Source organism: Calonectris borealis, chromosome 20 (genome assembly GCF_964195595.1).
Source record: "Calonectris borealis chromosome 20, bCalBor7.hap1.2, whole genome shotgun sequence".
Taxonomy (NCBI): Eukaryota; Metazoa; Chordata; class Aves; order Procellariiformes; family Procellariidae; genus Calonectris; species Calonectris borealis.
Genome location: NC_134331.1, coordinates 13981206 through 14002477, shown reverse-complemented (window position 1 = coordinate 14002477; position 21272 = coordinate 13981206). Strand labels below are relative to the sequence as shown.

The 21272-nt window shown below is 58.8% G+C and overlaps 1 protein-coding gene across 1 annotated transcript; it reads right to left on the bottom strand.

Moving 5' to 3' along the window:
- Positions 1-10663: 10663 nt before the first annotated feature.
- Positions 10664-14938, bottom strand: FOXJ1 (forkhead box J1). The gene is made up of 2 exons (XM_075170118.1): positions 14408-14938; positions 10664-11464 (listed from the first exon to the last, which is right to left on the bottom strand). Exons 1-2 carry the CDS (start codon positions 14936-14938, stop codon positions 10664-10666), a joined length of 1332 nt encoding a protein of 443 aa, XP_075026219.1.
- Between the last annotated feature and the right edge of the window lie 6334 nt (positions 14939-21272).

Here is a 21272-nt window from a genome sequence, read left to right as displayed (position 1 = left end):
TACAGACAGTCCCAGCCTCCCACCGTCTCGTGCTGCACTGAGACAAGGCTCCTGCCACACGACGGGACCGGCGTGTTCCCATCCATCTTCCCCTTGTCAAACCACCCCGGGCTCTGGAACGGAGCTGAAACAGCCCGAAGGACCTCTTTTGTTCGACAACTTCAGCGCGTTTCATAACCCACCTTATCATGCTGCAAACAGCTGTGCCGGGCGCTGGCTGCTGCGAGAGGCGATGCACAGCCAGGGGGCTGTGTTTTCTGTGTGTGACATTGCCCGGCCATGATTGCCCGTGTTTTATGGGGACACCTGCTAGAGGGGAACTTGTCCTGTGGGTATAAGAGAGAAAACCCCTGTCTGGGGTCAGCGCCCAGCACCTCTTGTGCTTTTCCCCACAAGAAATGGTGTGGGGGTGGTGGGGGATGGTGTGATTGGGAAGGTTTTTTTCGCAGAGCCATCTCTTTTTTTGTAGCAATCCATGTTCTTTCTGCTAACACTCACCCCCTCATTCAAAGGGCAGCCAGAGCCTAAAGGAAATCTCCCTTCGCTGAGCCTGAGGAACAATTGTATGTTCTCCCCTGAATAGTGCGGTCCATCTCCTGAAAAGCCAGCGAAAAGGCTCCCTCATCCCCTCATGGGGTGACTGAGCCCTCAGAGCAAAGAGGGGGAGCTGGGATAGAGGCACCCAGCCCACGTCTCGGCTGCCAGGTGGGGTGGTAAAGAGTGAATAAATCTACAGAAAGTCAGTCTGCCAATAAATTGTGTAAAAACTGCCGGAGTCTGTGCGAACGTGAGGTGCAACGCCCCATCCAAGGGGAGGCAGCAGAAAAAACCTGGCTTGCTGGTCAAACGCAAAAGTCAAAGCAGCAGGGTAGAAACACTGCGGTTTGAACGTGTGTTAAAATACAGTGCAAAAGGGCGCAAAGCACACCCGGGATCTCTAGGCTGTAAATACCCCCCCAGCTCATTGCTGGCTGTTTTTCCGGCAGCGGGTGCAGCTGGCAGAACGGCAGCTCCAAGACAATCCCGGTCCCGCCGCCTTCCCGCCTTCCCGCCGCGGCCGCGCCGCTCTTCCTGCCCTGCAACTGCCAGCTGCAGGGTCCCCGCAGGCCTGGCAGGAATTGCTTTTCGCGCCAAAGCTGCCGCGGCAGATGAAAGGCGAACGTGGTGACTCAGCAGCGGCCGTGGAGGAATGCTGAGTCGCCCTTTGCTTCCCCCTCCATGAGACAGAACAGGGATTTTCAGAGAAGGGATTTTCACCCAGATGGATGCGCTCGCTATCAGCATGGGTGCAGGAGGCAGAAAACACAGCCGACACAGCTGAACAAGGATTGCATCCTCAGTGCAATGTTCAGTCGGGGCTTCGGTGCACTAACGAGAGAGCTAACGAGCGCCTTTTGCAGCATTTGCCAAGCAAAGCTGGATCCAGTGCTCCGAAATCCAAGACACGGGATCAGATCGGAGCCTGACACCTTTAGGGTGTTGGAGGCCATGGGGTTCGAACAACGTCATGGCCCCGTTGTTCAGCAACGGGAGTTTTCACCACCGCAGGCATGAGGAAGTGGCTCCTGCTCTCAGGGATGTGACAGTTGCTTCTCTCCGAGGATGAGGTGTTCAGGGCGTTGGTCACCCAAAATGCTGCAGAAAAGAGAATCGACCTGATTTGCAGGTGGGGAAACTGAGGCAGAGAGAGGCTTTGCTTTGCCTGCTCAGGGCTTGGCTCCAAGTCACTGGAAGACCCAGATATCTTCCAAATCCACATTTCTATTGGCCGCCTTTATGGTGGTGAAGGTCATTGCACAAAAGGTGTAATCTTGACAAGATTCGGATAAATTCAATTAATAGTAGCTCTCAAAGGGGGGACTTTCTGTCCCCTGCATTGTGGCTTGGTACTGCTCACCCCAGGAACAGTTCCTGCTTAAAAAATAGTCATTTTATTGCAAAAAATGAATTATGCCTGCCCTTGCCTCCCACCAGCGGGGGTTAATCCCACTCCTGCATGGAGGGGACAGTGGGGACGTGACAGGGCAGCAGCGCTCCCCGAGCCGCAGGAGCCGCTGGCGAGGCATGCAGCGTGCGGCGGCGAGGGCAAAACGAGATTAATACAGCCAGGAGCCTCCAAAAGGGCTTTGCATTTGATGTGGGAGAGGAGAGAGATCAGAGTACGGAGTAGCTGGGATTAACATAAAATTACAAAACTTTCATTATGGGCTGAAGGGCCGTCCCGGGCTGCGTGCCCCCGCGGTGTGACCCGCCGGTGTCCTGGGCTGCGAGAACGCGTGGGAACACCGTCGCCGATGGCACTGCCCTCGCCTCCTCCCCAGACGCAGCCTATTCTGTCTCCCCTTAGGTCAGCCGGGTAGAAAAGGCGATTAATCTTTAGCCAGATTAATCTTCAGCCAGAAAAACCAGGAGCTCTGAGCTGGCTGAGAAGTCCCCAACTTTCCCTTCCAGGTGGGGTTAGAAGGGGAGAGCCCCTGAAAGAGGGAGCGAGCAGCGGCAGGGCATGGGATGCACCCAGGCACGCACCCTGGCTGTTACTGTGCCCGTGAACTTGAAGGGGTGAGACAGGAACCAAATCCACCAAAGGACTTTGCTTCCCTGGTAACGTCTCCAAGCCCCACCGGTTTTGCTTTGATCCTGACCTGGGTCCAGAGCGTCATGATGTGCCGTAGGCATGCGCAGTGCTCCCGGAAAACCGGGTCCATGTGGGACAAGGGTTGGTGTTTGGGCTCCTGCAGCTTCCCAGTCCTTCCCGTGCGGCACTGGGAAGGACCACGCCAGCCTGGCTGCTCCAGGGAAAGGTGCGGCATGGCAGCAATTGCACTGAAACAGCGCCTGAGCAATCGCCTAACGGGGAATCCCTCAACGACCCTCCGCTCCTTGCAGGAAGGGGGTTCGCGGGGATCAGTCCCTCGAAGGCTGGCCGCAGAAGTCCCCCCGAGCCCCCATCCATCGCAGACACAAGCTGTGCTCTCCCTCCCTCCAGCTTTATTTGCGGAGGGAATTAAGGTCCTGCTGGGAAAACCTCCCCTGTGCTCTGATAACTGCCTGCATAGCCAGCTCTAAATGGCTTTTTGTAAATGAATGACCAGGATTAACGAGGTTCCCCTCGTCACTGTTTACTTAGCACTCTGCCGGAGTGGGGGGAACAGGGCAGAGACCCCCTCCTCCAGCCAAGCGCCTTGGGCCACCAAGGAGCTGGCACGTACCGGGGACCAACACGGTGCCACCCAGGACATGGCTGAGCTCTTCCTCTCCTCCTTAGATCAGGAGCTGAGGTTCCCAGCTGGATTTGGGAGGCGGTGGGATGTGTATGCATGCACCAGGAGCATCGGTCCCAGGGACAGAGGAACTACAGGGCACCATCTTTCGGGAGCTGAGGGCCGTGCTGGGGACGATGCTCATTTTCTCTCTGCGCCGCGTTGCTGGGGAAGGAAGGGGGGTGTTTGCCATGCGGGTCGGTGTCAGGCGCGCGTCCTCCCACGTGACAGGGATGGGCAGGCTGTGCAGGCTGTAGCTGGCCCCGTCGCACTGGCAGGAATGCGCTCCGTGACGCCAGGGCCAGCAAGGAGCCACCCGGCGAGGCCACGGGGTCCGTCGCGGGGTGCAGGTCCAACGAGCCCCATGCAGAGGGGACCCTCCTCCGCCATCCCTCTCTGCCCACAGTGGGGCGCGGGGTCCTGCCTTCGCCTGCTGCGCTCCCGGCGGCCGGAGCCACCGCAGCCACCTTGCCACTGCACAGCTCTGACCTTTGGATGTTTGCACATTCCTGACTGTTAATATGTCTCATAACCAAAAGCTGCTGGGATGGAGCATTACTCCCCCCAGCACCTGCAGGTCTGCTCTCCCCATTCCCTGGCCGGGAATCGGCACCGTCCCCATGCCGGGTGGGAGCACACACTTCCCAGAGGAGTGAAAACAAATCCCCGGCTCATGCTCAGCCAGCAATGCCTCTGCTGGGAGGGATGGGCATCCCATCCCTCGACACCGGTGAGCCCAAAAAGCTCACGGAGCCCCCAGGGCAGGCGGCAGTTGCCTCTCCTGGCCAGGAACGGGGAAAAGAAGTGGTGTTTTGGAGCAGAACTGCGCTTCCTCGGCTGCCAGGCTGGCACACCGCCCGCCAGTGCGACGCCAGGCCAAATTCTTTGCGATTTCTAGGTCAACACCCGCCACTCGTAATGCCCCCGAGCCTTCCCACCGCCTACACCGGCCTCCAGCCCAGCGGCCCCCGCGCGCAGGATGGGAGCATCCCAGGGGATCCGCACCCGACATCCCCACGCTGCCCAGCCTGGCCGGCCCCATCCATAACTCCCAGACATTCGGGGGTTGTGCCCACATTGCCCTGAACTGGGCTGTTCCCCTAATGCACCTGCTCGCCCTCATGCTGCCTTTGCTGCCCGGCTCTGCCCGCAGCAGCATCCATGGGTGAACTGGGCGCATCGGGCGCAGAGCCAACAGCCTGCCTCTGCTTGCACCTTTTTTGGGGTGTTTAAGACCCATCCTCTGGAGTCAGACACCAAAGGAGAGTGTTTGCTTTGGGTTTCTAAAGCAAGTTTCTTACCGACGTGATGGCAGTGAAAAAAAAAAACCAATCTCAAGACGCGGGCTGGCCCTAACGCTCCAAACCTGGAAATAAATCACCTGAAAAAAACAGCCTTTGTAAAGAAATCCCCGTGGCCCCGGTGCTTGTTTGCAAACTGGCCAAGTTTTGACCTCGGCATGACGTGGTTTCCCAAAGAAGGAGGCAACACTGGCACTGCTCCGGTGGCTCAGCCCCTCCGCTGCAGGGGCTGGACACGTCCCCCCCCTGCCCACGGGGGCCACTTTTTGTGGCATGGCTGGGCTGGAGGAGCAGGAGCCCCGTGGGGCTGCAGCCCCTTACCTGGGCACACGTCGGGCAGATGGCAGGGATGAGGAGGAGGAGGAGGAGGAAGGGGCAGCTTGCCGAGCATCTCCTCGTGACGGCATTTACACAGGGGCTGTTGCATTGTGGCTCGGGCGAGCGGCTGCCGGCGCTCCCCCCGCCTCAGGGCAAGCCCTGGCCTGCCGGCGCATTGTGCTGGCCGCGCCGCTGGGAACGGCTGCTGGCAACGGCCACTGACCCATCCCAGGGCTGCCTGGGGTGTGGAGGGAGGCAGGGAGCTTTGCCGGGTGGGCTCCCTGGTGCCAGAGGGTGCTGCCCCTGTGCACGGCCAAAAAACACGGCTGAAAACACGAGGGTGCAGGCGTGCTCCAAAAGTGCTGCCCAGATAATCAGGTTCTGGTTGACATCAGACCACCGCCTTGCCCTGCCTCAGTTTCCCCAACAGGATGCTGTAAGCCATCCAAGCTATGCGAATGCCACAGGTCCCACTGGGCTCTGCTACCAGTGCAAGGTTGGAGCTGGAAAAGCAGAAAAGGGGCTTTGCCCCCTCTCTGTCTTCAGAGCCACCTTTCCCAGAGCCCCTGCGACCCCACAGAAAGGTGTTTGCATCCAGCCTGATTCCTCCAGGCAAAGACATTGGGGTCCAGCCCTGGCGCCCATTACAGCCTCCATCCCCTCGGGTATAAAACCCTCCAAAAATCAGTGTCCAGGGGCAGGGAGTCCCTGAGCCATCCCCAAGCTCTGCCCCGCACCGCAGGGCTGGGGGCCAGGCTGCCCCGATGCCATCCCCATCCCCATTCCCCCCAGGGACCTGCTGTACCAGGGATGGAGCTCCCTGCCCAGCCGCGGTTCCCATGAGATTTCTCACCCACGTGAACTCCTGGATGCACGTTTGGGAACCTGTTTTTTCCCAAACTTTGGAGGTTCATTCATTGCTATGCAAGGCGAGTCCATTCCCTACCCTCCTCCATCCTGTCTCCCCCTTCTCCCCCCCACTGCTCGGGCCGTCCCAGCCTGGGATGTTAAAATGGGCTGAATTTTTCACGTTGAAGGGGGGAAAAAAATTTAAAAAAAAAGAAAAATCTGGGGGTGGAGGGAGAACCCATGAGCTGTGACCTCCTCCAAACGCACAGCACCAAATCCACACAAGGAAAACAAAAGGCAGCGAGATTAGCATTTCCAAACAGAGCAGAGATGGCCCCAATCTTTGAGCTGTTTATTCTAGGCGTTGATTTTCAATATTTAGGATGATTAGCAAGTGAAAGCCGGCTGTTGCCAGAATGGCTCCGTGCCAGCCCCGCACTCAATGGAGGGGAAAGAAAGACACGGCAAGAAAAGGAGAGAAAAGAAGGGCTTATGTGTATATTTTTTTCCCCCTCTGTGAACGGGAGATTGGTTTGAGGTGTCAATGTTTGCCCATCAGGGAGGGATGATGGATGAGGGGACGGCTGGGGGAATAGCAGAAATAAATAATAAAGGAATAATTGCCATGTGCTTAATAACTGGCTGGGGAAGGACCTGGCTGGGGCTGCGAAGGCTGAGTTTGCAGGGAGTTTTTGGAGCTGGGCGCTTTGGTGGGTGCCAGTGGTGGGATGCCCCAAAACATGGCCGGCTCTGGGCTACAGCGGTCTGGGTTTTCGTTGCACGATGCTTTGCCCACGCGTAGAGCAGGGGGGACACCGCCAGCCCAGGGGTCCCCAACCCATCACCCATCACCACCCCTGTGCTGGGCGAGCCGGGGCAGCGCACAGGGCTGGACCAGCCCCAGCCACAGGCTGCAACCCTGCTGCCACCGGCAAGCCCGGGCAGGCCGGGCGCTGCCGGGTCCTGACCTCCTCCTGGCACCGTGCTTCGCCCCGAGCACACACCGGCTTTCTGCGGGCAGCAGCGTGGCGTCCTGCCTGCCTCCGCGCCCGCGGGAAGCGATGCTCCCACCCCATAGCACCCCCACTTGTGCACCTCCTGGCTGCTGCTTAAAAAATAACCCCCCCACCAAACCATCTCATTGAAAGAGAAAAAAAAATCACGTCCAAGTTGGTTTTGTTGCTTTCAGAAGCTGAACAAAACGAGGTTGTTTCAGGCCTCGCCTGGTGCCTCCTTTATATTCACCCTTTCTCACTTTAAAACCCTCGACTGGCTCCGGCAGGCTGGAATATTTTTTCCTGGCAAGGTCGTTTTTTTCAGTCCCCTGGCAGGGTGGGGGTGCTGGGCGCCTCTCTTTTTTCAGGGAGTTTAAAAACAGAAACTACGCAGTTGTGCCTGGCAAAACAAAATAAATAAGTGGACTGAGGTACAAGGGGGCTGCCAGCTTTTTGCAGCCCTGCCAGTGCCACTGCTACCGGGGCGGGAGCGGAGAGCAGCTCCCCTGGTGCTACCAACGGGGAGCTGAGAGGAGACGAAGCCAGGACAGGGAATTCCTTGTTGCCTTTCGGGATTCATGGTCCCCAATGTCCCCAAGCTGAAAGGAGAGCCCAGATCTGCCTCCAAAATTCCACACACACACCCCCCCCCGACACATCAAAGCTGTCCCCCACAGGGATAACCCTACCTCATCCCAAGGGCCACATCCTGCCCTCCCAGCACAAAGCACACACCAGCCAAGGCCAGTCTCCGCAGTGAGCCCAGCCCTTATTTTGGGTTGAGATTGGCCGGATTGGGAGCAGCTGTGACCACTGCAGAGCAAATGGGCAGTCCTGGGGCTGACTGCCGCAGTGCCTGGTGCCGATGGGATCCAGTAAATCACTGGGGAGATGACAGGGCGCTCCTTGTGTGCTGGGGAGACGGGAAGGGCTGTGTCCCCAATGCAAAAGGGATGGGACATCCTGGAGTGGGTCCATCTGAAGCACCAAGCTGGACGAGCCCCAGGCAGGGTCTGGAGGGGGATCTCTGTCCCTGGAGGTGCTCAGACGTGACGGGGGGGGCTGGGCAGACCTCCCTTTTGCAGAGTCCCCTTCCAGCCCCCTTCTCCCACCACCCCAAGTGGCAGCACTGCCCCAGCTGTGGGCACAGAGAGGTACCCGCAGCCTGGCCCCGGCCAGCCTCGCACCCAGCCCCTGCCCTGAGCCAACCTGCCCTCCCCTTGGGGCTCCCCGAACCTGCTGCCCCCAGACCCGCCGCCCCCTGCCCTGCCTGCGCCGGCTGGGCTGGCAGCTGAGCTCACGCTGCTTTTCTTCCCTGCCTTGGCAGAGCCCAACTGCTCCTCGACGTAATTGGCCTCGCGAGGGCTCGGCTATTCCTGCGGCTGCTGTGCAGCTCCTCTCGCCGCCCTGTACCCAGGGGGGCTCCGAAGCCGCTTGTGTTTCCCAGGGCATCTACAGGGCCAGGTGGGGACATGGCACAAGCAGAGGGATAGTCCCAGGCACTCGCACCATGCCACCCCCAGGAGCTCTCTGCAGGGGCAGGGAAGGGTGCTCCAGGGCTTGGGAGCAGCTCCCAGGACTTGGGACACTGGGCACGGCCACCCTTGTGCCGCACAGGCGGTGTGTAACCATTGCCGCGCAGGTGGTGGTTTGTGCCTCAGTTTCCCTGCAGGGTATTGGTGTGCCGCTGTGGAGGGGGGTGATAGCACCCATGTACCCGGTCTGGGTGTACAACCAGGGCTGGGCCGGTGAGATGTCCCCTACCTCCAGGGGAGAGGGTCAGACAGAGCCAGGCGGTGCTGGAGGGAAATAAGGAGGCAAAAGGAAGGGTTTTTCTGCATTTTTTTTTTTCTTTTTTTTTTTAATTTGTAAATAACTTTCCATGAAAAAGGTTAAATTGCACACATATCTCTGCAGTTCTTCAGCATCAGTATAGAGGCCCCAAAACAGAAATATATAACAAAAATAACAAATAAAAAGAAGCATCGCCAATACAGATATAAACATCTACACCAACTCCCAAAGCCCCCAGAGACATGGCCCTCGTTCCTCGGCCCCAGGACAGTGTCCCCAGCCGTGCGGTGGCATCCCAGGGGACTTCAGACGCTGGCACCTGGGCAAAGCAGCGGCCCCCGCCCCGGCTCTGCTGCTTGCAGGAGCTGAAGGTGTTGGTTCTCAGCCTGCCCCACGCTTCACCGGGGGCATGCGGGACTTGCGCTCCCACCTCCATGGCTCCAACCCTCTCCCCAAATTTGGGTGCAAATTACTCCAAGGGTAATTTATATTTTTTTTAAGGCTTGTTTATTGATTCTTACACTACAACTATACTCTTGCTAAATTATATTGCTCACATTAAAGGTCCTAAGTGCTTCTGTAACCAAAAAAGAAACTCTTTACAATCTTCCATTTTTCGGCAAGTCTAAGACATACCACTAAAACTACAGCTTCTACTTACTCCTACCTGATGGCTACTCTACCTCTAGTAACCTACAGCAAAGGAGAGGCGAAGAATCCAGTTCTCGAGAGCTTCAAGTCAAGTTTCAGCAGAGTTTGGCTCCGCTCCCGAAATGTTTCTGAGCTACTTTGCAGAGACCCCACCACGCCCTCGCTGCACACCGAGCCAAAGGGCCAAAGCTTCAGTTTCTGTGAGTCCCGGCGGCTCTCCCGGCTGGATGGGACGTCATCTCCGCTGCCGTCCCCGGAGCCCGTTGCACGCACAGTCTTTGGCCTGAGCTCCTGGTTGGAGCCTGAATGTGGATTTCTTCGCTCCTCCATCCCTCCTGGGAGCATCTGATGTGGAGTGACCCCATTGCCACCAGCTGATGGCCATGCCACGGTGTTTTCCTTATGGCTCCCCCAAAAGCGCATCCTTAATTGGGGTCCTGCATTACCCGGGCAGCCACTCAGAGCCTGACAGATGAGCAAAAGAAGTGGAGAACAACAGTCTTGGACCAAAAAAAATGGAGAGGGGCTATGTCAGCTGGTGAAAGACCGAGAGGGTTTATGGTGGTCTAGACCCTTCGGCAATCACGGTGAGGATTTTGGGTACAAAAAATACGAAAGCCAGTTCTGGGAGCGCCCCGGTCTCCGCTGCTTCTCTCCGGCCGGGGCCAATTCCTGGATCCTTAACGAAATCTGTTGCTGCTGCTGCAGGAATCCTCCCTCACGTGGTCTTGGTTTACAGAACAACAAACACAAGCCTTTAAACAGTGAAAATGTAAAACAACTCCCAAACTGCATTTCCCCTATCCCCCCACTATTAAGAAATTCTAGTGCTAAAAATATAGGTTTCTTTGAATATATAATATATAATAGATTATATAAAAACATCTAAAGAGGCAGACTTGCTGAATTTATAAACCTTTTCTTCTTCCCTAGGCACAAGTCAGGAGGGAGGTTGAACTCAGAGAATCCAGAAGGGACCTCTATTTGCTTGCTAGCTAATTATCACACTATACCTATCAACTACCCTAGCCAGAAAAAGGAAAGAGAGAGAGAAACGGAGAGACGAAGGGGTGAGGAAATTGCACTTAGTCTATCAAGTCCTAAGCCACCAGGAATCTCATGTCTTGGATGGGATTTAGCAGGTGCTCTCCTTTAGCCCTGAAGGAACATATGCCATGTCCATTTCCACGGAAAAAAAATACGATAATTCACATTTCTTCCTCTGAAAGTAAAAAAATAAGTAGTGTTATATTTCTTCTCTTGAGGAAATTCATGGACTAGAGACTTCTGATGCATCCTTTAAAGATATATCAAGCAGTTCCCGTTCTGTTGATTTCCCCCCCGCCCCGGTGTTTCTGTGAATAATCTTACGATGAAGCTGGTAAAAGTCACTGTGGACGTCTGTCTCTAGAAAATCTTGTCCCTTGTAAGTCCCAGCAGCATGGGGGGAGCATCCTACTAAAGTCCGTGTGGGCTTTGAATGGTGACTGGCCTCTCATAAGAGGGACGCCAGACTGCTCCAGTCGCTTACATCCGCTGGCAAAGAGGCGTCGTTGAGTTCAAACAACTGCTCCACGTTGACGGAGTTGGAGAGGTAATCGTTTGTCCCTTCGTCCCAGGGATGCTGCAGGAAAGAAGTGGCCATGAAGGTTTCATCAAAGTCCAGGTTGTTCTGGTTGGATTCGGTGAGGACCTGCTCCTGCCCCTGGGGACAGTCAATGTGGTGCCCATGTACCGTCAAGTCCAGGTCGCGTGTTATGGGGCTGATTGGAGGCGTGAGCTCCAGATCCCCAAAAGTGGAGAAGTCTCCATTCAGGTTGGTGTCGAAGATGGCTTCCCAGTCAAAATCACCTTTCAGCGATCCCAGCTCGGTCTGCTCTTCCTGGGTCAGCAAGGCAGAGTTGGAAAGCCGAGATGCCTTGGCCGTTCGCTTGGGCAAGGGCTGCTTGCGCTTGTGCCCTGCTTTGCCATCCGCTGGATTCCAGTTCTGGTCGCCGGTGACTTCTTCAAACTCTTTCAGCAGCTGCTGTGACTCTGTGTTGATGTTGAGGATGTTATTGGAGGTGCAAGCCGAAGCGGCTGGGCTGGCGACGCACCGTGCTTCTTGCTGGGCTCTTTTGGTGAAGGCCGGGTGGATCTGCACTGGGGGCATCCTCCGCTTTTTGAAGGCACCGTTCTTGAGCCGGTCGGCGTATTGGGGGTCAAGCTTCCAAAACCCACCTTTCCCTGGCTCGCCCTTCTCCCGGGGCACCTTGATGAAGCACTTGTTCAAGGAGAGGTTGTGCCGGATGGAGTTCTAGACCCAAAAGAGAAAAAAAACAAGGCTGAACGCTTGTCTGCTGCCACAGCACCTACCTGCATGGGGAGGCTGGTGGAAAAGCATGTTTTCAGCAAGGACCTTTGGGAAAAAGAAAGCAGAAATGGCAACATCAAGACATCCCGGGCTACATGCCCAGCAGAAACTCCCCTGCCCCGAGTCACCAGCAGAATTTTCTTGCCTTCTGTCTAATCCAGCCAGAGGCGGCAGGAGCCAAGGGATTCAAGCTAGGACTTGCCAACCAACGGGAAGCTTTTGGGCAACTCTCCTTCGCTGTACATTGGGGCCATGGGGCCTTGGATCACGCAGAGCAATGGGAGAAACTGGCCAGACTTGCTCTAGGCATGGAGCTAAGCTGGAGGAGGTCGGGTCCTCCTTCATGGCTAAAGAGGAAGAGGAGGGTCTTTACGGCCACGGCCCCATTACAAGTGGCAACACATGGCAGCACACCATCATCAGGGCCCTCCTTGCATCGCCCAGTTCATCTGCGCCTATTGCTAGTGTTGAGGGGAAAATATTTGGCCAAAAAATAGACACCATGCCTCCCCGCGGCCAGGCTGACACAAACCAGGTGGGCAAAACCGGAGAGACCTGTGGGCTGTTCTGCCGCAGCCCTGTGTGTCCCCAGAGGTGCCCCCTGGCCCAGGGAAGCTCAGTGTGAAATCACTGCATCTTCATCAGCCGCTGCTCAAATGAGCTGGGGGGGGGGGAAGGAAAAAAGAGAAAAAGAGGAGTTTCTGCTCCCGTCGAGCTGTTCTGAAACCCTGAATGTGCCTGGAGTGATGTGAATAATCAGAAAGGAAACTCAGTTATTGGGTAAATAACCCAGCGTTGTACTCCACAAAGCCAAGACTGTATTAAGAGATTGGATATGGTAGAGATTTTTTTTTTTTTTAATGTTGCCTGGATATCTTTATGCTTATTCATCCATAATCCGTACTGCCGAATAGGAAAAACAAGGCTTGAATGCTTAGAGCTGTTGAAAAACATGCGCGCACACACACACACACACAACAAAACCCTCCTCTGGGCTGAAGCTCCTTGGGTGTGTTGGCTCCTCTCCAAAGCACTCAGCTCCCACAGGAATATATCCATCTCCCCCCGGAGTATGGGTGGCATGACCTTTCCAGGCTGTCTTCACATACGGGAATTGGGATAGGGGATGAGAACACAGCCTTGAAAAAAAAAGAGAGGAGAAAAAAAAGAGAGGAGAAAAAAAAGAGAGGAGAAAAAAAAGAGAGGAGAAAAAAAAGAGAGGAGAAAAAAAAGAGAGGAGAAAAAAAAGAGAGGAGAAAAAAAAGAGAGGAGAAAAAAAAGAGAGGAGAAAAAAAAGAGAGGAGAAAAAAAAGAGAGGAGAAAAAAAAGAGAGGAGAAAAAAAAGAGAGGAGAAAAAAAAGAGAGGAGAAAAAAAAGAGAGGAGAAAAAAAAGAGAGGAGAAAAAAAAGAGAGGAGAAAAAAAAGAGAGGAGAAAAAAAAGAGAGGAGAAAAAAAAGAGAGCAAAAAAGAAAAAAGAAGCAGCAGGAACACAGATATCCCTGCAAACTGTTCAGGCTGTGGTAACTCCAAATTTACAGTTTAACAAAATTTTACAAGGGTCAGAGACTTGCAAGCTGAATCCTCTGCTCTCCATCTCCCCTCCCCATCCCAAACTTCATTCAGCCTGGGCTGCCCTCCATTATTACCCGGCCGGTTAACATATTTATCATTCCTGCCTGCAACAATCCCGTGAACCCCCTGCCTCTCTGCGGAGAGGGATTGAAAACCTTCTTTCTTTTTTTAATAAACACATTTAATTAAAAACATGGTGATTATCCAGCCGTGAGTTTGCAGGAGAAAGTCAACATGCTGGCACACAGCTCCTCCTCCCGAGTCGCTGCCGTAGGTCCCCCCAGCACAGGGGAGGCTGGGGGACCCAGGTGGCCCTGGAGAGGGACTGGGGGATTCCCTTCCCCGTGATGGGCTTCAAGAGCCGCTGGAGACCCGCCTGCCCAGGGAGAAGGTGGGCAACACCCGGGCAGGGGGTTTGCAGCGGTTTTGCCCACCCTGCCTGGGTGAGCACTGCCAGCGGGGTCGCTGGCACGCTGCGGATTTGGGCTGGGAATAACCCGAGCGGAGGGACGAGCCACCAAGGTCCCTCCTGCCCTGCCACATCCCAGAAAGCCTCACGTGCCGGAGGTCCCCTCGCGTGATGGAGGAGGGCAGCGAGCCAAGGTGGCTGGGAAAAGCCCCTGTGCTTTAGGCTGTCCCCAAAGCTGGTGAGCCTGGGGGCTCTCCCCTACCCCCCGGGGACATGCTCATGCTAGCTGGGGACAGCAGCCCTATTTGACCTTTCTTGGGCTTCCCTCTGAGGCCTCACCAGCTCGTCACAGCAATGGAGCCTCCTTCGCTTGTCCAAGGGGACAGGAGACCTGCCCTCTGCCCTGCTTGAAAAGCAGCAGCATTTCTGCTCTGAACCTCTCCAACGAGGGATTTGTCCAACAAGTGGCATCTCCCTGGGGGTCCTCTCCATCCCTCTCCTACGCCTGGTCCTCAGCACCCAGGGATACTTGATCTGGCGAATTCACACGTGTGCTGAGCCTCGAGGGGGTCCAAAAAGGTGGAGCAGGGGACAGAGATGCCTTCTCCCCAGAGCCGAGAGGAGCCGCAGGGACCAGCAGCCCAGCGAGTACCTCCCCGCTCCCAAAATGGCCCTGAGCTCTCCCCCTAATGGCTTCTTCCCTCTGCCGCCACGAGGCCGTGGCATTTCTGCACACCCAAGCTCTTTCCCGTTACTACCCTTCCCCGCCAGCTGCCGGTGCCGCTCTCCTCCCGGCGGGATCCAGCATCCCCGCGGGATCTCGCCTTGTATGATGGAGGCTGTGGAAAGCCCTCCCCAGCCCTGCAGGGAGAGGGGACAAGGCAAGAGGTCTCCAAATGTCCTACCTGCCAGGTGGGATCGGCATGTCGGAAGTAGCAGAAGTTGTCGGTAATCCACTTGTAGATGGCGGAGAGGGTGATTTTGGGCTTCTTGCTGGCTTCCATTGCCATGCAGATGAGGGTGGCGTAGGAGTAGGGCGGCTTGATGCGTGGGTTGGTCTTGTAGTCGATGTCCTCTGCGAGCTGAGGGTGCATGGCCACGGCATGGTGTGCCGTCCTCGAGGTGGAGGAGGAGATGGGCTTGCAGGGAGTGTGGGGCATGCCCATGCACGCCGGGTCGGCGGCCAGGGGCGAACACGGGGCGGCAAAGCTGGGGATCCTCTGACAGTCGTGGGGGTCCGGGCCGCTGGGGCAGCAGGAGGACTTGCCCATGCTGGCGTTGATGATTGAGAAGTCCTGCAGCCACATGAGGCTGGTCAGGCTGTCGTCCAGGTCGTCCGAGTCCCCCATGCTGCCCTCCTGCCCTCTGTCCTTCCCTGCCCGCAGGCAGCTCAGCCACCCCTCAGCCATGCCTCGGCGCATCGGCAGCTCTTGCATTCGCGGTGTGCCCGTGAAGGGGACGGAGGGGATGGCGCAGATCCTGCAATAACAACAGGGAGAGGGTTGAGGCTCCCCGAGGCGCAGCCGCTGTCTGGCACCCGGGCAGGGCTGGGCCTGGGTGCTCCTGGTGCCACTGGATGAGACCCATCCCTGGGGTGCTGTGCACTGGAGCCGCAAGGCCTCCCCCGGGGTGCTTTAGCAGCCCTGAACCTTGGGGAAATTCCCTCAAACCCCCACACCCCGGTGTCACCCAAACCCCAGTGGGCCGGCGCTGCCCAGCAAGCCTTCGGCTGAAGAAAGAAATTTAAAAAAACACAACAAAAAAACCCTCAAACAACCAAGATCCAGCCCTGCCGTCCCACAAAGCGAGGATGTTTCTCCCCCCCCACCACTAGCAGGACAAAAAAATCTCAGGATCCAACACCTCCACAAAACATCTTAAAGTTCCGCTACCACCTTCCCTGGGTTTCGTGCTCTTTCTGCTCCTCCCTTCACCCGGCACCCCTGAAACAGCCCGGGGGCGCGGACCCACCCCGAGCACACCCCCACTCGCAGCGAGCCGGCGGACTCCGGCTTCGCTTATCCCCGGGCTGGGGATGCGGCGTCCGGCCCCGCTGCTGGGCTGTAAACCCGAAATCCCCCGGTTTTGGGCGAGGAGCGAGCGCCCGGCCGGCGGGGCCGCGGAGCCTTGCGCGGCGGCGGGGCCGGGGGTTCCGCCGTTTGAACGACGCCGTGCTTAACAGCCGGGGGGCGCGGGGGGGCGCGGAACCACCGGCCCCGCTCCCAGAAAACAGGTTTTCCCCCAGCAATAAGGCTGAGGGCAGCGACAGCTCGTTCGGACGCCTGGTCCCCAGTGCCACCAGCCAGCTCCGCGAACTCCTGCGCCCGCGGTGAGGGCGATCCCGGCGCGCTCGCTGCAGCGGTCGGGGGGCAGGGGGGTACAAATAACAATAACAGCGACAATAGGCACCCCCGTGCAGACCTGCCGCCCCTGACGGCCGGCTTCGCCCGCGCAGCCCGGCGGAGCCCCCGGCGGTGCCACCCCGCGGGCCCGTCCCGCCGCCCTCCCCAGCCAGCCCGCCGCTCCCCACCGCTGCTGGGCGCCGCCGCCGCCGCCCCTTACCCCGTCCCGGCCACGTCCCCAACTTCCAAAGTTCACGAGAGAGCAAGAAGCTTCTGGAAAAACAGGAGGAGGGGAAAAAAAAAAAAGAGAGGGGAGAGAAAAAAAAAAAGGGCAAAAACAGTCCCGGGGCCCGTCGGGGGGGAAGGGGGGTCCCGCTGCCCGGAGCGCTGACCCCGCCGGGCCCGCCCTGCCCGCCGCCGCCGTGATTTGCCGGCGCCCGGGGGCTGCCATTAAGTAGCTGCTCCGAAAGGCTTCACGCGTTGCCACGGCGACGCTCCGCCCCGTAAACAGCTTCCGGCCCTGCCATTGGTCCTCGCGTTGCCATGGGGAGTCGGAGGCTACCTGCCAGTTTGGGGTGAGACTTGGCCATTTGGGGCCAGACCCCGGCTGGGGACGGGGCGCGGGCGGGGTGCGGTGGGCTGGGCTGCGGTACCCAGGGATGCTGGGGGGGATGCGGGACCCGGCTGGGCTGCGGTACCCAGGGATGCTGGGGGTTTGCGGGACCCCGCCGTCCCCCCCGCCCGGCGCCAAATCCAGCCCCAGCAGCACCGGCAAACCCCAAACCTGTGTCCTGGCCCCCCGCTGGGCTGGCACGGGGCGATCCCAGCCCTCTCCTCCTCCGTGTGCCCCCCCTCCACTTCTGACCCCTGAGGAGCCCACGGCAATTAGGGCAAAGCTGAAGGGAGAAGGGGCGCTGGTAGCCCCCCAAAACAAAGGATGGGGCCTGCCTTTATTTAATGAAAAGGATGACAACCATATGCCTCTAAACGAAATCCCCGACCCCCCCGCTGCCAGCCCAAGGGCTTTAACAGAGACCAGCGAGGGAACCCCCCTCCCCGACCGAGGGGGCCGAGAGCAGACATGAAACCCAAGGGAAGCCATTTGCTTTCACCCCACCGCGCAAGGCCTGCCCTTTGGGGGAGTGGGGGGCTTCGGGGTGTCTCAGGGAAGATTAAACACCGGGCACTTCTCCTGCCCACTGCCCCACAGGGGAAGGACTTCCGAGAGCGAGGGGCTGGTGAGCGGCCAGACCCGCTCGAGGGGGGTCAGACCCGCTGCTGCCTGAAGTGGCAAGTACAAGGAGGGATTTTCCTGCCAGGATCGCCGAGGATTTGGGCGAGACAAGCTGGGGGGGTCAAACCCCTCCCCAACACAGGGGCAGAGTCCCCTCTGCTCGTGCCCGTCCCCAGTGGCCGCAGGCTGGGAGGTGGCCGGTGCTGGGACCGGGCATGGAGGAGGGAGGAGGCAACTCCCAGGGAAGCGGAAATTTCTATTTCACTTTTCAGCAGACCAATATCCAGAAAACAACCCCAAACCTCAGTTTTCTGCCCTTCTAACAAGTCAGCTCCCTCGGGAGCAGGACCTGCCCCTATAAAAACGCACCTGAAGGCAGCGAGAGCTCGAGGACTTTCCTGAGCAGCCTGGGGCAAAGCGCTTCAGGCCTCAATTCTCCCACCCCGATCCTCCCCCTTCGCAGGATCTGGCCATCTGCGAGCCCTTCCCCCAGCTGTAAGGTGCTTCCCCCCACCATGCACCAGCCCCCTCCATTAAAAACAAATTATAATCCCCCCTTACAGCCCTCCTCACCTTCAAGGCATCGGCTCCCAGCATGAGTTTTCTTCCCCAGCACTGGAGGGATTTCTCCTGCACAAGCAGCTCCTCAGTGCTCCTCTTCTCCTCCAGGAAAAGTCCCCTCTGGGTGTCCTCATCCGTCCCAGCAGTGCCAGGGGCCACGGAGCCTGTGCTGTCTGCCCGGCCACTGCGCCCCACGCCAGGAAGATGCCGCTACCGCAGGCCAGGCTCTTCCTGCAGAGGTTTTGTTTGCATTTGCACCTTCTCCATCCCGGCAGGGCTCGGCGGAGGCAGGATTTAGGATGGTTGGGTAATGCGGGTTGGAGGGGATCTTGGGAAGTGTTTTAGGAGATTTGAAGCAGCTGGGCTGGTTTTGTGGAGGTGCCTGGGTGACGGGTAGGTGGACGCTCCCAGCCAAAAAAGGCTTCCACCCACCGAGCCCCCAAGACCCCGACTGCCCTTGCCTTGTAACCATGAAATGACTCTGGACACTTTGTCGACATAAGATACCCTTTATTAAACATACTCTTAAAATCCAAAACATGCTCCAAGCAAAGTCGTAAGCAGCAATCTGGTTTCCTTCCTTAAATCCCTGACGGGTGGATCACTGGAACAAGGGGCTGCCCCGTGAGACAAGGGGCTGTTGCCTTTCACCCCACGCTGCCGGCACTGGCAGCTCCTGCCTGCCCCTCGTCCCTTCTGGGTGGCCGAGGACGGCGCTGGTGTCACCCACGCCAAAATCCCGTCTCTCCTGTGCCACGGCAGAGGATGCTCATTTCTTTGCTCGCAGCACGCTGCATGGCCACAGCCTCCTCCCAGCTCCTCTCCACCACCGTGCGCTCGCTGGCAGCCGCGGTCCCTCCGAGCGAGCGGCAGGCGCCTGCACGCAGCCGCCTCGGTCTGCAGCCGCCCCGTGAGCTTGCTTGGCCACTCCTGCAGCCTCGGGGACACACAGCTCGGTCCTCCCGGTCCTGTTTAAACCCTCCCGGTCACCTCCCGGGACCCTCCTGAGCAAGGACCTGCCTGTTCTGCCCTGACGTGCCGGCAGCCACAAGCACCGTCCCAGCCCTACGCCGTGGTGCCTGGCCAGGCCTGGAGAGCTCTCGTTGTCCCCGTTGAAACGGCGAGGAAGGTTGGGCTTTGGTAGACGAGCCACGCCTGGAGCATCAGCCTGATTTTCCCTCCCCTGCCCATGCCAGAGGGTTAGGGAACAGCCGGCCTCCCGCAGCCCCCCTGGTTTTCTCAGCTCAGCATGACGGTGAACCCCCAAAGCTCTCCCTGTGCCCGGCGCAGTGCTGCTGGCTCCTCGGGGCTGGGACACCCAAACCCATGGGTTGCCCCACCGCGGCACTGGGCAGCGTGTCCCCACAGGGGGATGCAGCATGTCCCCAAACGGGGCACAAGGCTCGTCCCCACCGCTCCAGCTGCTGTTAGCAGCTCCCATCCCACGGGACGGCGGTTTGGAGATGTCACCCACCACCAAGCACCCAACCCTGGGTTCCCAGGGAGGAATCTGGGAGCTGTTGAGCTTACGGAGGCATAGTGGGGTGCCAGCCCGGAGGAGGGAGCAGCGAGGTGGCCAACACCGACCCCAATTCTGGCAGACCCTCAGGGGGGCCACGGAGCAAGCAGCTACCATGGCTCCAGCTGTGAGCCAGGCAGAGAAAACACCCCCCAGCCCCAAAAAGGGCTTTATCCCCCTTTAGGAGCCACGGCCATCAGCATAGCCCATGCTCCACCGTGGGGATGGGCGACGGGGACCTGCTCCCCACACACACCCCGCAGCCGCTGCGGGACGTTGCTTTCACGGGATGAACATCTCTGTCCTAAGGTAGCTCTGAAATGCAGTTTCCTCCTGCAAAGAGGAGGTGGCCTTTGCTATCACATCTGTGTGACAAAACTGGGGGGGGGAAAGGGGGGGCCTCAGCCTCCCGCCCCGGGCTGGCCCAAACAGCTCCAGAGCTCGCTAGATTGGGATGCTGGGTCTGATGCTCCCTCAAAGTGGCTTCTGGCTGTCCCTGATGCTCTCCGCGGTGAAGCCTGGCCTCTGGCAACAGCCCCATCAGGTCCCCGAGGACTGTGGCTGCGTCCCTACCCCATTGCTGTCCCTGTGTGCCTGTCCCCTGGAGCAAAACCCCTTATGCTGTCAGCCCAGCGCTGGCTGGAGGGGTGGGGAGGGAGGGGTGGGCATGGAGGGGTGCGAGGCAGCTCCCGCACCCTCATCCACCCCCTGCTACAAAGTGCGATGGAGAGGGCAGGACGGGTGGGACGGGGGGTGACACTTTTGGCACTTGTTCCAGGGAGAGGGCACAGCCCCGAGCCCTGAGCTCACAGCGGGGCGGAAGACAGTGAGGTTAAATTAGCGATGCCCCGGGGGCTGGTGACTGGGGGGGGTAACAGTCCCCTGCCCACCCCTGCCACCCTGCTCCATCCCCTGGGGAAAAGCAGCCTCGCGGGCCGGCCCAAGAGCCCACGTGCTGCCCAGGAGGAGAGCGGAGGGAGGGGGAGCCAGGGGGGCACCATCACCGCCAGTGCGTTAATGGGGACATCCCACCGCACGGCAGGGGCACGGGCCAGCAAACTTGGGGGGGGCCGGCCCCCCATGAAGGTCACCGGCTCATGCACCGAGGATGCTAATGCCAACACTTGTCCTTAACCCGCACCCCCGGGCACCCCCCTCCCATCATTCCCCTCCGGCCACATCCCAGGACCCGCTTTGTGGGGAGAGCCTGTCCCACCTGCTCCGCATGCTGGAGGAGAGGAGCCGGGGGGTGTGAGATGGCCGGGGGCAGGAGGGGACCCCAGCCCGTCCCCGTTGGGGCTGGAGGATGGGAAGGTGCTAATGGGGGGCTCGAAGTGATGTGGCTCTCGGCCCCCCTCTGCACAGGGGGGCCGGGGACGAGAAGTTGAGGTTACCGTCTTTTCTTTCGAAAATCAGTCCCGCTACAGCCGAGGGGTGGAGGTGGTGATGCCCCCGGCGCCCGGACACCAGGGTCGCTCTGGGTGGGCAGGGGGGGTGTGCCCCCGCCGAGGCTGAGCACTCACACGGGCAGGGCGGCCGCTGCCTGCTCCAGGTCTCGGGTGCCGGGAGGGCGGCGGGGCCAGGGCGCCTGCTCCAGCCGCACGTTGTTGTTGGCTGCCTCTGGGCCTGGGGGGAGAAAACGGGGGGTTAGGGGCTCTCAAAGCCCACCGGCGCGCTCGGCTCATCTTTCCATGGGGGATGCAATTTAGTCTGCCCAAAAAACACCCACCTCCCCAGCCCCCCTGTGGGTTTTGGCTGCAGCGAGGGCTGCCGAGCGCCTGCACTTACTCTCCAGGCCAGGGGAGCCCCTTAAACCCCCGATTTCTCAGGAATGCCAAGGGGCAAACGGAAAGTACTGCACACCGTGGCGGGGTTTTAATAACCCAAATGGAAGGGGGCTGCCTCTGCCCCCCCATGCCCAGCGAGAGGGCACATGCAGATGCCCTGTGGCGGCTGCAGGTTAGGCACTAAGGGATGTCACCCTGGCCAGGACAGCGAGGGGACTGCCAGCCATGCCAGGGCGAGGGGCACGACCCCCCCGCGTGATGGGGCGTGAGGCGGGCGCAGGCTCTGGGGGGTCTCATACCTATTCCTCAATGTTAATGGGGCAGGAG